This window comes from Sylvia atricapilla, chromosome Z, assembly GCF_009819655.1.
Source record: "Sylvia atricapilla isolate bSylAtr1 chromosome Z, bSylAtr1.pri, whole genome shotgun sequence".
Taxonomy (NCBI): domain Eukaryota; kingdom Metazoa; phylum Chordata; class Aves; order Passeriformes; family Sylviidae; genus Sylvia; species Sylvia atricapilla.
The window spans coordinates 66,188,264-66,202,487 of record NC_089174.1 but is presented as its reverse complement, the minus strand read 5'-3'; the positions used below and the strand labels follow the sequence as shown (position 1 = coordinate 66,202,487).

General features: G+C 46.9%; 1 protein-coding gene across 1 annotated transcript; it reads left to right on the top strand.

Moving 5' to 3' along the window:
- The first annotated feature begins 4,778 nt into the window (after positions 1-4,778).
- LOC136374630 (aquaporin-7-like) lies at positions 4,779-14,109 on the top strand. Its single transcript, XM_066340033.1, has 6 exons — positions 4,779-4,888; positions 8,415-8,541; positions 10,382-10,519; positions 11,252-11,370; positions 12,706-12,923; positions 13,733-14,109. The coding sequence occupies exons 1-6, from the start codon at positions 4,796-4,798 to the stop codon at positions 13,890-13,892; spliced, it is 855 nt and encodes a 284-aa protein (XP_066196130.1). The 5' UTR covers positions 4,779-4,795; the 3' UTR covers positions 13,893-14,109.
- Positions 14,110-14,224: the final 115 nt, after the last annotated feature.

Genomic DNA, 14,224 nt, shown 5'->3' with positions numbered 1-14,224 from the left:
ATCCCATGGTACTCTGTGGGACCTCTGCTGCTTACAGTTCTGGTGCCCCAAACATAAGAAGGACCTGGAACTGCTAGATAAAGTCCAGAGGGGCCCACTAAACTGATGAGAAGACTGGAACACTTTCCCTACAAATGCAGGCTGAGAAGTTTGTGGCTGCTCATCCTGGAGAAGAGAAGGCTGTGTGAAGGCCTCACAGGAACCTTCTAGTAACCTCAAGGGGCCCATAGGGAAGCCAGAGAGGGACCTTTTGTCAGGAGCTGTAGTGATAGGTACAAATTGAAAGAGGGGAAATGTAAGCTAAATATTAGGAAAAACACTTTACTGTGAAAGTGGTGAGATGCTGGAAGAAGTTGCCCAGGGAAGCTGTGGATGCCCTATCACTGTCAACATTCAAAGCCAGGTTCTACAGGGCCTTGAGCAATCTGGTCTAGTGGGAGACGACCCTGCCCATGGCAAGAACAGATTGGCACTGGATGTTCTTCAAGGTCCCTTCTAATCTTTGACATTCTATGATTCTATGACCTGATCTACTCCTGTCCCTCCATTTCACACTCTGTTAAATATTTGTGGGTGGGGGCAACTTTCCAGGGCTTTTCAAAGCTGGTGGGTGCCTCAAAAAACATCACACCTTGCTCCATTGAAGAATGTCTTAATCCTGTCTGATAAATCAGACAAAGGGCAGGAGGAGTGTGGCTCAGCATGGGGTGGATGGGTTCCAGGTGACCAGGAGGGTTCCACTCTGTTGGCCAACAATGAGGCCAGGGCCACCCCTGGCAACCCTGTCACACAGAGCCCTGCTCTGCCCCTAAAGACAAACAAAGCCAAGTAATTCTGCTCCTGTTGGCAGCATAACCTCATGGATTACCTCTGTCTAAGTAGCCCTGTAGCTGTAGCAGCCCTGTAGCTGTAGCAGCCTGGGGCAGGGCAGCATTGTGCCCAAGGCAGGACCCCACCCTGTGATGAACCGACACATTTCTCCATATGTCCCTCCACCTCCCACTTCTGTCCAGTATGACTGGAACAGGCCTAGTCTCATAGAAGAGCAGCATGTGCAGGTGATGAACTTTGGGCTGGCTTCAGGGCAAGGGACAATGGATTAGCTGAGAGGCTTGTGGAGGCCAGTATCATGGGAATGGAGACGGGGGTGACACTACAGAGAGCAAAGACATCTGCTGAGAGATGAGTGGGGTGTGTGGGACTTGCTTGGTGCCTGCCATCCTTAAAGAAGAGGGGACAGACCATGAATGGGGAACATAAGACCATAGGAAGCAGGTGCCACAGATTATGTCAAACAGGATCTGTCCTGGACAGCAGAGGTCATACCAGTGCTGTTATGATCTCTCTCTGATTTGGTCTTGCTTCCTGAAGGGCACTGAAGATAGTCTGGTGCCCTGATCATTTGGTCTGATTGAGGAACAAGCTGCTTTTGCCCTCAGTGAGCTGTCTGCTTATGCTTCTCTTGGCCTCTGGGGAGAAAATGCTTCACCAGCAGGGTTCAAGTGAATGGAGTGGCAATGTTGCACCTGCTGGTTAGCCCAATTAAGAGATAAAAGGGCTCCTGGCTGCAGAGGAAGCATGTGCACTGTTCTGAGAAACTGAGTCAGAGAAATTACTCCTTGCAGAATGTCCTGGACTGCCTAGATACTCATTCTTCCCAGGGCTCTTCTTGCAAGACACAGAGGCATTGTTCTGGTTCTCCATTACCATGGGCATCAACACCAGAACTGTTAGTGGACCTTGACTGTGCCAAAGCTTTCCTTTCCAAACTGAGACTATTATTAGTAGTGCTGAAAGCACTCCTGTCTTGGGGAGAAAAGTGGGTTCAGTTTAGCAGGTGGCTGCTTAATCTGCAGTGGAAAAATGTGGCAAAATCATTGTAGGGCCAATGCTGAGTGTTGTTTCAACCTGTGAGGGTATCAAGGCAAACATCAGGAGGTGGTATGGAGCTAAGCCTGAGCAGCCAGTGCTCTTCTGACACACCTTATAGGAACACTTTAAGTGATAGCACCCACAAGAAGTAAGCTAATTTGACTGTGACGGGCTAATGCTGCACATGGACAAATGACTTTGAGAATTTGGCTGAAAACTAGAGGAAAGCGTGTAATCTTCTGAACAGCAAGTTCAGGTAACAGGGTACAACAGGAGTTGGGCAATGATCATCTACCAATAAAATCCAGAGTGGCTAGGTCACCAAAGGGCAGATATGGTGTGGCTGCCTGTGTCAGTAGGGGACTGTATTTAGTGACCCCAGAGATCCTCGTCAGCCCTGCGGGTAGGTGAAACCGAGCAAGTATGAGCAGGTTGCTGTTGGGAAACCAGCAGATATTTGCAATCCAGCCCTTGGCTGACTCACTTGGCTTGCACTTGCTCAAGATCACCACGTCTGGATGCTGGAAGAAGGGGCAGTCCAGCCCACCTGGCGGTGGCGGGGGTGCACGTTGGAGCCCATCAGTCCATGTCTGTGTGCAGACACTGGAGGGAAAGTGCCATTATCTAGCATGACTCACAGGTCGAGCCTTAAATGCTTATTTTAGGCGAGGAAGAATTGCCCTTTGGAGCTGCCTGTTTTTCTCTGCTTGGTATAAACTCAGGTACAGGCTCACACACTTTGGGTTTCTCTAGTCACAGAGCAGAGGTGCTCTGACCTACATGACCTTTGGAAAGGTTAGGGTTTCATTATTTTTACAGTCCTTGAATACTAGCAGGTCACATTAATGTCTAAAAATGGCCAGCAGAACTTCAAAGTTAGAGGATTCTCACATTTTCAGCAGTCAACAGAGGAGTTCTTCTCAACATCTTAAAGGGAGAAAGTAATGTCTCAGTGCCATCTTGTGGATTCACTGGTATAAAAGGACAAGCTCCTAGAAGCATGCTAGAGTTTTACGGAGTTTGGTGATAATACTGGGAATAATGCTGCAAATATTATTGCCAAACCAAAGATTTCTACTGCAAATAGGGAATACATTTTCTCCTCAGAAGATTGCAAGTCTATGGGAACCCAGTGCTCCCAGAAAGTACCTGTCCATTTTTCAGCCCGAATCAGAATATTGAGATGCTTACAATTGATGCCTGAATGTAGGAAACAAAGCCTATCAGATACACAGCAGCTTCACTGTTTGCCCACAGGGTAGGAATCCACTTGGAAGGCTCTCTGAGATCCAGGAGAAAAAAAAATTGTAGGTCCAGTTGTGGGTGTTACTGACCCACTGATATCTTGTCCATCTGAGAAAGGCTGTGAGATCTCCAGCACATGGAGACAAAAGGATCTCAGGTGATACGTACTGGAAATCACCATGTGCAGAAGAAACTGGAGGCTCTTTAGCACCAACTTGGTGCTCCAGGACCCATGGTTTGTGCCCCACCAATAAACATTTGCCTGGCAGAGAATGAAGTGACCTAGAAAGGTTTATTCTGTGCTACAGCACAGATCACAGGCCCACAGGACAAAAACCTTCCCACCTAGAAAAATTATGTAGAAACACCCTTGCAAGCAACATGATTATCATGCATCATAATTAAATGACCCTCAGTATCAGAGACAGACTAGTAATTTACTGCATATTTAGCCAGGTGTTCACTGAGGTCAACAGCTAATCTGTCATTGGAGGAGGGATTGCCCCAGTCTATAAAACTCTCCCTGCCACAAGACATACAATCATCTATGGAGCAGAGAGGAGAATCAGCTTCCCAGGTTCTTCCATACAGCTGCTGAGCACCCTGGGGGTGAAAGAAAAGCTCATAAACTTTTGCCACGCAGTAAAGGAGAGGGAGGCAAGGTGAGGGGCAGCATGAGCAGAGCACTATGTCCCCATCTGGGCAGCTGCTGACACCTCTGCAGAGCTGTCCCCTCCACACTGAGAAGCTACAGCAGTTTGTGAGGAAGGTGAAGAAAACCAGCGAAGAACCAGAAAAGGCTCAAGGGAAAAGGTCTTGAGTGTTCAGTGGATGTAAGTTTTCCATGATTAATTGAAGGTATTAAAACCTTTCCACCATTGAAAGGTAAGAGGACCTGGTGAGCAGGGAGATAGGCAGAGGGAATGAGGAGATGGAGGAGGAATCAGGACAGTAATGGTTCTGCTCTGGCTGCCAGGTAAGATTGAAGATCTCTTGAGACCATTGCTGAGGTTGGTTTCTCCTTGCCCTATATGACAGGACAGACAGGGTGGCTGATAGCAAGGTTTCCCATGAATGTGATGGCACCTGCAGACACAGGTGCATTCAACAAAAGCAATTATTCCACCTGAAAGAATGCTTTTTGTTCTTCCCAGCTGCAGACAGCAGAGCATACCAGCTCCAGGCATCTTTACTGCAGAAGAGGCATCCAAATAGTCCTGCATAGGCAACCAGTCTCAATCCAATCTGTTTTAAAAAAACAGTACTGAACAGTCAGTCAATGGGTTACAATGGAGAGTAGAGCCAAAATTCCTGTTCAAATCCTGTAGAAAAGGTTAAGGAGAGAGACAGGCTTCAGGAGCACATCAAGGCTATTGACAGCTCCACTGTTCTGGAGTTAGGCTCTCCTGGCCAGTGGCACTGTGTCACCAATGGCCTCATAACAGAAGTATTGCATCCCACCATACAGGTTTTATAGGATGGAATACTGGGGAGGGAGGGAAGGGGGAGAAGACTTGGAAGCTAGCTGCTGCTTTATTGGCTTGTTCATCGTTAACCAAAGGAGAGAAGGTGTCTGGGGGTGAAGAGGGTGCCAAGTTTCAAAGGGTAACCTGGCTCAGCGCAATGAAGTGTGCCATCACAACAGGAACGCAAAGGCAGACATAAGGAGGTGGGGAAGATGATGTTGGAGAAGACTAAGAAGCTGCTCAGAATTCGTAACAGTACCATAAGGGAGATGCTGGCAGAAGCACTGGGAACATTCATCCTCATGGTAAGGAGGAGTCTGTGTACATGTATGTGTGGGTGCATGCAGCCATTTAAGGCAGCGGTTTGTACGGTCAGTGGTTTCCTACCACATCCTCAGGGTTGGTACTGCTCACCCCTCTGCTTTGGTGGGGTGGCAGCTTCCCAGCTGGCAGACTGTCTGCCAAAAATCATCGGGAGGAAAAAAAGTCATGCAGGGAAAGGGAGGTGGGTGCTGGGAGAGAGTGAAGTAGATGGGAAAGAATTAAAATATTACAGAATCATTTAGGTTGGGAAAGACCTTTAGGCATTAACTCGGCACTGCAGAGGCCACCACTAAACCATATCCTTAAGTGCCACATCAACATGTCTTTTAAATACCTCCACCATTTTTAAATCCACCATTTTCCTGGGCAGCCTGTTCAGTGCTTGACAACCATGCTGGTGAACAGATTTTTCCTAATATCCAATCTAATCCTCCCCTGCCACAATTTGAGGCCATTTGCCTTTGCCCAGTCACTTGTTGCATGGGAGGAAAGACTAGCCTCCCCTGGCTACACCCTCCTGTCAGGGAGCTGAAAAGAGTAATCTGGTCTTCCCTGAGTCTCCTTTTCTCCAGGCTGAACATCCCCAGCTCCTGCAGCTGTTCCTCATCACACTTGTTCTCCTGTAGATCCTTCCTCAGCTCCACTACCCTTCTCTGGACATACTGCTCTTTCAGTTCTCTTCTGGAGAAAACTGAGGAAGAGTTTGGGAATGAAATCAAAGAGTAGTGTCTACAATGCTTATGCCACACCCCCTGGAATAACCCACACAGCGAATGAAGGCTTTTCCTCCTGCTGTGCCATAGGTGTGGTATAGTTGGGGGTGGTCTGAACAGGTCTGGGGAACAGACACGGACTCTTCTACCACTGACAACTGTTGCAAAATGAAAACAGTGTTCATCGGTCCTCCCCTCAGAGTTGCCAGGGTAATGAACTTTCCAGAGAAATTCTCTAGAATCACAACCCACCATCAGGAAATATAATTACAGGGTGTGAAGCATGCCAGGATTTCACTTTTGATTTTCTTGTTGCCAATCGAACACTGCTTATGTAAATCATACATAAACTGTATCTGTGCTTATGTAAATTATACATAAACTGCCCTCTTGCCTGAGGGATCTGTTTCACCAAGAAATAAGTACGCGGGTTTGAGCTCCTGCGCTGCTTCAGAAATGTTTGGTTAGAGGATTAGGAAAGTTTTGCACTCACTGTGGGGGCTGGAGATGAAGTACTCACTTCATCCAGGGATCAGAGACTTTGAGTGTTTGACCAACAGAGCAGAATGAGATCCTCCCTCTGAAAACGCCCAGTATCTATCTCTGCCAATTTGCTACACCTGGACTTAGCCTGGGCTGACACACTTTAGACTGGACAGAAGCTGGCAGGCAAAGGCTAGGCATAACCTAAATAACATGTACTTGGATATTTAAAGAGGAAGGATTAGGATTTGTGCAAGCATAGGGACCTTCTGACACAGCTTTCTGTACCAAGAAAGGGACTCATTTCCAAGGGCAACAGCTGCCTGTGCAGAGCACAGTTGCATTTTATCATGCAATTTTGCACATCCAGCTCTTTGAATTTCATTCCCAGGTAGTTCTGCACTCATAGTAAGTCAGACTACAGACATCTGTGACTCCTCTGCAGCAGATTAGTGAACCATTTTGCTTTTTTCCATTCTCTGTTATTTGGTGGTAGAAGTTCCCAGGTGATAAAGAACAACTTCAGGGTCATCCTGGCAGGGAAACAGTATGAGGTAGAGACTACTCTGCACTCTTGACAGTTCAAGGCAGATTTTGCAGCCTGCAGCTCATACTGGCTCTTCTTTCACCGATCCATGTGTGGGAAAACAGAAAAGGAGGGCACTGCATATGGGCCCCATCAAGGGCTGAAGACAAGCAGCAACCAACATCAGAACAAAGCATATGGCACCCAATTCTTCAGCAGCACCTTGGCCCTCAGTGCAATAGTACACCTCCAGGATGCCTGAATGGCTGTTATTTGGACAATAAATCTCACCCCAGAGCCCCTCAGTTTAATGGACAGGCAGTGTTGGTAAGAGGAACCAGGCAGCAGGACTAAGCAGCACAAGGACTAGGGAAGAAGAAATGAAAATAAAAGGTGTTTTGGGACTGTGAGGATACAGGAAGAAAACAGAAGTTTGGATCCGTGCTGAAAAACAGATTCTGTATCCTATCTTGTGGTTTTTTTCAGGATAGTGCTGTTTGTGCACAGTCATGTCTCCTCCCCTGCAACCCTATTTCTAAACCTGTGTGCTCTCCCGGAAAACCTGTGCCTTACATATTTGTTGTCTCTTGGGCTTTGGGAAAATCAGAGATGAATATGCAGAATTTGTGTAATTTCCAGATACTAAGGGGACATAAACTGTTTTGCTGAGGCAGACTGAGAAGGGCACATACTGTGGGGGCTGTAGCTCTGCACAGAGCACAAAGTGTGGTCTGTGTCTACAAGTGAGGTAAGAAGAGCAGTATCTCTGGGGAAAGGGAATTTGGGTGATGCCTAAAAGCAATGAGAGGAAGCAGACATGAGATAAAATTTGGATGCAGGCAGAGTAGCCAGAAAAAAAGTGACAGTTAAACAGTGCAAGCCAAAGCTGAAGTTTATGCGCTGGAGAACATATTGACTTTCTTGTCTTTGAAAGATATGTCACCTGGGATAAACATCAATGCAGTCCAAGGAACAGGATACACTTTCCAAACCCTCAGTGGTTTGTGGACCAGAAACCTCAAGAGATGCCTTGTCTTTCTCTAGATTTCAGCATAAGAGCATGCAAAGAACTGATTTTTCCATTCTTACCACATCAAAAGCATGAAATAGAATTTTCTTTTTCAGGACAGAGCAATGTCTTGAATATGTGTTTTCCTGCTGGAGAGTGTTTACCTTTAGTTTTCCCCCCCGGTTTTCCTTTAGTCACTGAAAAAAAACACTGAAACTTTGGCTGTTTCAAACTGAAAATATGTGATGAACAGAAAAGTTAAACCAGAATTTCCTTTCTTGTCTTTTTCTGGAACATTACCAAAATTAAAGTCGAGTTCGGCAAACAGCTGTGTGCTAGCCAAACTACATTCTTAGTCAATAAATTGCACACCAGGAAAAGAATGACAGTAAGAATTTGCACACTCTCCTTCCATCTACCTTGGATGTTATCTCCAGTGGTTCCCCCAGTTCATGTCCCTGGATTCAGGCAGAGATGTCTGCAGTGTGGCTGTGTGTGACCCCCACTGAGCCCCAGTTCTTGTTGTGAGTGTTTGGGGTTTGTCTCCCCATACCCAACCATAATGAGAGTGCCTAGTTTTGTTTGATGGGCATCAATCTCAGGTATCACTTCAATTTTTGTAGGGCAAGGTTGTTCTTTGTCTTCTGACCACGGTCACCTTAGAGAATTCCTGCCTTTGGGAGGTGATTACTTTTGCAGAAAAAATAGCAAAGAAGCTCAGTGTATCACAGCAACAAGAATACTCTTAATACTCCTTTCTCTTTCTTTTTACACAGGTTTTTGGCTTGTCTTCTGTGGCACAAGTGGTATTGGGAAAAGGAAATAGTGGTCACTATCTGAGCATCAATATGGCATTTGGCATTGGTGCTACCTTGGGTGTCTATGCAGCTGGAGGAGTATCTGGTGAGCAGCACTGTCAGGCATGGGACATATCTGTGCATGGGACATAAAGGCCATGTGCATTGAGGACAGGAGGAGTGGGGTGTGGAGGTATGCATGGAGGGGTGGCACGGGCAGTCTCCACCTAAAAAAAGCAGTCCTAGAATCCCCAGGCAAGAAAAACAGGAAAGGCCAGGGACAAGGCATGCACAACATATGTACAGAATACTGACCCCAAACTTGTGTTCTGACCTGTGACAGGGCAAGCAGGACAGGGAGAGAGGAAGAGGTGTGTCCAGCCCCTTCTGCTGTGGCCAGCAGAGCCAGATTTCAGCACCTCCCTCATCTGGGACATGCCAGCATGGCCTGGGGGGACAGGGAAATCCCATAACCTGCTGCTGATATGACCCATGGGGAAGTAAATAATTTATTGTGAAGGAGAGCTTACTGCTGATGTTGCAAAAGGAATGGTATGCAATTTTTCTCCTTATCACACACATCCATGCACAGATGCCCCCATGAACTTGGGAAGTTGTGTTTCGAGGTCATGGGGTGGCATCCCTCACATGACAAGAGTATTATCTTTACCTTCTGCAATTTCTGCATTCATTTGCACCAAGAGAAAACATTAAGGGCCCTAATGGGCAGAAAATTAAAGCAATTCCTTGCTCTTGGAACGGTTGGAGTAGACAGAGGTCCAGACCTGGGGCTGACTTGGAAATAATAAAAAAAAATTCCACGTGAGCAGTCAGAAGCTTGATTTTCTTGTCATTTTGGAGCTGGTGGAAACATCCTGGGGAAAGCAGGTCTTGCAGTCCTAATGACTTTTTAGAAGGAGCTGGTCTGTTGAGGGCAGAGGGCAGTGCAGAAAGTAGCTCAGCTCAGCCAGCAATAGTATGGTTACAAAATAAACTGCAGACCTTCCTGACACAGTAATTTGGCTTCATCTGTGTCACAAGATCCTTTTTGTGATCTTTGAAATGGCTGGCCATACCCACAAAAGAGCAGAGGGTCTAAGAAGGGACCTGCCCCCATTCCAGTTGTGGTTGTTGGACTGTAGCAGGTGGTACATGCACTTCCACTTCACTCTGTCCTGCACTTCAATGAAATGATGGGTGTCTACATCTTACCCCTTTTGGAGTCTGGAATAGAAGATGGTCATGAAGGCTGGAACATTTATTGACCCTAAAGTACTTATCAGGCAAGAAAAGTATTTTGTTTGGATTCCTGGAGAAAGGAGGCCTGAAGAACACATGGTTTGCACCAAGGCCATGAGATGCAGACCCATTTAGTCATCAAAAGCACCATTGTGATACCAACCTTCTCCACAGAAAGTGTTCCATCAAAACACAGGTCCTCATCTTCCTGCAGCTACTTAAAATGTGTTGAAGTACAGACTGTTTTTAAGCCCATTGAGAAAGTCATAGGGAAACTCATGCCATCCCATGAGAGGTATATCTGACAGGTGAAACAGTCCAGTCTCTGGAGGCAGCCTGTGGTCTACAGAATTTTTAGTTGACTGGTTAGGTGCTCTTTGACCTGCACTATTCAGCAGTTGAGAGAGAAAGGCTCGTTTTGTGTCTGTGCAGGAGTAAGACCTGAGAGATTCTTGCTGTTCTGGGTCTGTCTGGGTAATTGCTGCAGGGCATGGGATATAGAACCAAAGAATAGCTTGGGCTGGAAGAGATCTTTCAAGCTCATCCAGTCCAACTGCCCTGCAATGAGCAGAAACATCAACTAGAGCAGGTAGCTCAGAGCCAGTTCAACCTGGCATGGAATGTTTCTAGGGATGAGGCTTCCACATGGCACATGTTCCTAAACAGCTGCATCAGTGCTGAGGCTTCTCTTTTTCTGTATTTTGCAGGAGCTCATCTGAACGCTGCCATCACCATTACACAATGCGTTTTAGGAAACATCTCCTGGATGACACTTGCAGCTTATATAACTGGCCAGTTCCTGGGCTCCTTTACGGCAGCAGCCACTGTCTTTGCCCTCTACTATGGTAGGATTGTGTCTTTTATCACAGAGGTGTAATTTCAGTCAACTCACAGTGTTGTCAAGAATATGTCCTTTTACAGTACCCAGCATGATTTCTGGGTGAAGAGGGCAAGTTCCTGGCTTGTGGGACAGACCATAGCTCAAGTTCAGAGCAGATCCCAGATATACCTTTGGGAAGGATACATAGTTCCAGGAGAACACAGATCCTTTTACTCAGCGCATTCCCACTTTGAAGACCTGTCTTGAGCAGAAGGGCAGTAGCTGCCTTTTGTCAGCATTTTGTTTCCAGGTCTGCAGGGGCTTTATTTTTATGAACTACGATGTCTTAAGTGCTGCTGGAGCTCTGAGGGGGCCTCTGCTGCTCCGTGGAACACAGGTTTGCAATTTTGGGGGTTTTGAGCTGTGAGCAGAGGACCCACCACCCATTGTCTCTAGCATTCCTCAGTCTCTGAGGGGCAGAGGGTTGGATGCCTCCAGTACATCCAGACCATCCAGGTTACCCTGGGCTCCTGGAGCAGCAATAGGGAGCTGGCAGGTGTAAGGAAGTGACTGCAGACCAAAGTCTGTGGGTAACAGATACTGGTAAGATCAAGCTCTGTGAGGAGCGTGTCACCTCCATCACATCTTCCACTGCCTCCCTTCTCCCTGATGTCTGTGCTGGCTGCAACAGGTGGATTTGTTTGCGTATCCTGTGGGATGAATCCTGTGCTAATTCCATAATTCCCACTTCTCCTAGATGCTATTTATGACTACACCAAGGGGAACCTTACAGTGTCGGGACCAACTGCCACAGCGATGATCTTCTCTACTTACCCTGCTCCCAATGTATCCTTGCAGGGAGCCTTCTTCACAGAGGTCAGTGGGGGTGGCCACGGTGTGCTAGGAGAAGGTGGGTGGTTACAGGTGCTGCTGTAGAGCTGCTACAGGTCCCCACAGCATGACATGCACAGACACCACCACAATCTCTTTTCCCAAGGAGGCCAGCCTCCAGGCAGGCACCTGAAAGGTAAGATCTAAGGCACCTTGATGGCTGGGTGAGCCTAAAGAGTTCAGCCTAAAGCCTAATACATGTAGCCTGCTCCACAGCTTGTCCAGAGGCTCTCCAGACACCTTCCCTGCATGTCGCACAAGCAGTGAGAAGTGAGAAGCTGAGCTATATCACAGCCATCTCCTTTGGGTTCTAGGCTGAACTGTTCCTTCCCTATTTGGATTCTATACCCACTCCATCCTCCTTGGCAGCTGTGCTGGCTGCCCCTCCCCAGCACAGAGAGCCTGGGACTGTCTCCACATGCGCACAGCCTGGACAGAATCTCTGTGTTTGAACCGATCCATTGAGACTGTGTGCAGTGGATTCACAGCTTACAGCACAGTGTCCAGATGCCCAGAAATAGGAAAGGGATTCTTCAGGGGATGTCGGGCATTAAGACAACAGAGAAGGAAGATTCACTTCCAACGTAAATCTTTAGAAGCCTGTGATTTGGACTCTGAGCTGACAAAACTCCTGCCTGGGCAGGATAAAGAGGATGGTGGAAAAGCCTAGAAGTGGGGAGTGGATCCCCTCTGTCTCCTGTGGACTAAGCAGTGTCCTTAATGGACAAGAAAGCAAATAAGAGTGACAGTGCCTTGCCAAAAGCCGCAGTTTCAGTTTTGCTGGTTTCTGTGCAAGCAGTTCAAGTCTCTCCAGCTGCATTTTCTGAGGCATAAAGAGACAGGTCTCATCACCTCTACCAAAACTATGCTTCTTGATGTCTTGGACACTGCAAATTACAAATGCCAGCTATGTAGTCACTGATGGGAAATTCAGTTTCCCAGGTGAGAATCTGATATCTGCAGGCTGTGCAAAACTTCACTTCCTCCGGGGATGATGAGGTTTGTCTAGTGAGCAGTTTGTTATGGCTCTGCTTCTTTTAGACAAAATGTACTTAAAATAATCCATTTCCCTAAAAGATAGAGATGACATTGCTGAGAAGTTGGTATCAGTCTTGGTGATGGTATTTTTGCTGAGAAAAGAATTTTCTTCAGTCCACCTGTGAGGAGTAGGCAGTATTTGGGTCCCTCCTGCCTTGATAAGACTATGAATCTCATCTGCTCTTTCATTCCAGGAAGTCTCTCCTGCTCTGATGAGCAGGATCTTTCAACATTCCCCATTCTCTCTCCTGACCTGTTCTTCTCCCTATTCTGTTCCCACAGTTTACAGCAACAGTTATGTTGATCCTGGGTGTTATGGTCATCCATGATGAGAAAAACAATGCAGCCATCAAAGGCGCTCAGCCCATGCTCACGGGTATGCTGGTCCTGGGCATTGGTCTGGGAATGGGGCTGAATACAGGCTATGCCATAAACCCCTCCAGGGACCTGCCCCCCCGGATCTTCACGGCAATTGCTGGCTGGGGAATGGCCGTCTTCACGTGAGTGACCTGTTTTTGCTCTTACACTGCTCAGCTTGCCAGGGGAGAAGATAAGTACAAGGTAAAACGTGTAATGGAGCCTTTTTTTTCTTTGGATCAAGTGATGGTGTCACTTCAGAGTGTGTGAGGGTTGTGTCTACAGCAGCCTTGTACATAAAATTTGGAGTACACTTATTCTCTAGCATGGGATTCACCTTGATGCTCAGATACCTCAGTTTGGGCACCAAATTGCCTGCCTGTTCACTGGACATGCAGCTGGATTTTGTAGTGAGCAGAGAGCCAGAATGAAGTTCACCTGAACGCAGGTGGATTGCTGAACAGGTCTTCTAAATTTAGAATCTGAATTTGTGCATGAAACCTTGCCCACCTCTATCTAGTAAGATGGCGCCATGTTATGGCTTTTCCTACGGTGAGATCATTACCAGAGTCTCCTGTCCGAGATGCCCATTTTCCTTAATTCCCAGAAAATATATCTGAGAGCTCAGTAGAGGAGTCACAGATTTTACTGGAAACAGGGAGAAAAAATGTCATCTGAGAGTCCCATTCATCAAGACCACACAGACCATTTCTTTCGGAGAACACAAAACCTGCAGTGTAGAGCCACCTTTCCATGCTGATGGGGAAAAAGACCTTCCCTCCAGCAATTAAGTGGGGGGACAGCGAATTCGTCTAAGCCAATTATAGGCTTGGTGCCTGGAGTGGGACAGACTCCTCTGCTCACACAGCTCACTTCCATCCCAGCAGGATGTGGTGGCAGGGCAGTGGTTCCAGTCTGGCTCACCAGATGCCTCTTCTGTCTTTCATTTTAGGGCTGAGCATTCCTGGTGGTGGGTCCCAGTTGCAGCTCCAACTCTGGGATGTCTTTTTGGTGTTTTCATCTACAAACTCTGCATTGATTTTCACAACCACCCTGTCCATGACACTGAACATGAGAAAGAACAGGCAGGCATGGAAACTTCCAGACTGTGATGGCTACGTGCTGTGATGACACATGTGCAGGGCACATCTGTTTGTCCACCATGCAGGTGGACAGATGAGGGACTAGATTTCAGTAAATCTACTCTGCTTAAACAGACGAATTTGGTATCTGAGATATTAAGCAGATCTGTGTAGGGCTAGACCTTACTGTGACCTGATGAAATGATCCAATCTCCCTGTGTAAAAATCTACCAAAAAACCAACAACCCCAAAACCCAAAAAAACAAACAAACAAAACCCCAAACAAAACTCAACCCCCAAACAATCATCATACTCTGAAGAAAAGCAAAGCAGAGCTACAAGTCTCCAGATATGTATATATT

Bases quoted from the DNA above. Each gene is read 5' to 3' on its own strand.
- LOC136374630 (XM_066340033.1), top strand. From the start codon at position 4,796: ATGATGTTGGAGAAGACTAAGAAGCTGCTCAGAATTCGTAACAGTACC. The intron at 4,889-8,414 runs GTAAGGAGGAGT...CTTTTTACACAG, and splicing joins TGGGAACATTCATCCTCATG to GTTTTTGGCTTGTCTTCTGT. The intron at 11,371-12,705 runs GTCAGTGGGGGT...CTGTTCCCACAG, and splicing joins AGGGAGCCTTCTTCACAGAG to TTTACAGCAACAGTTATGTT.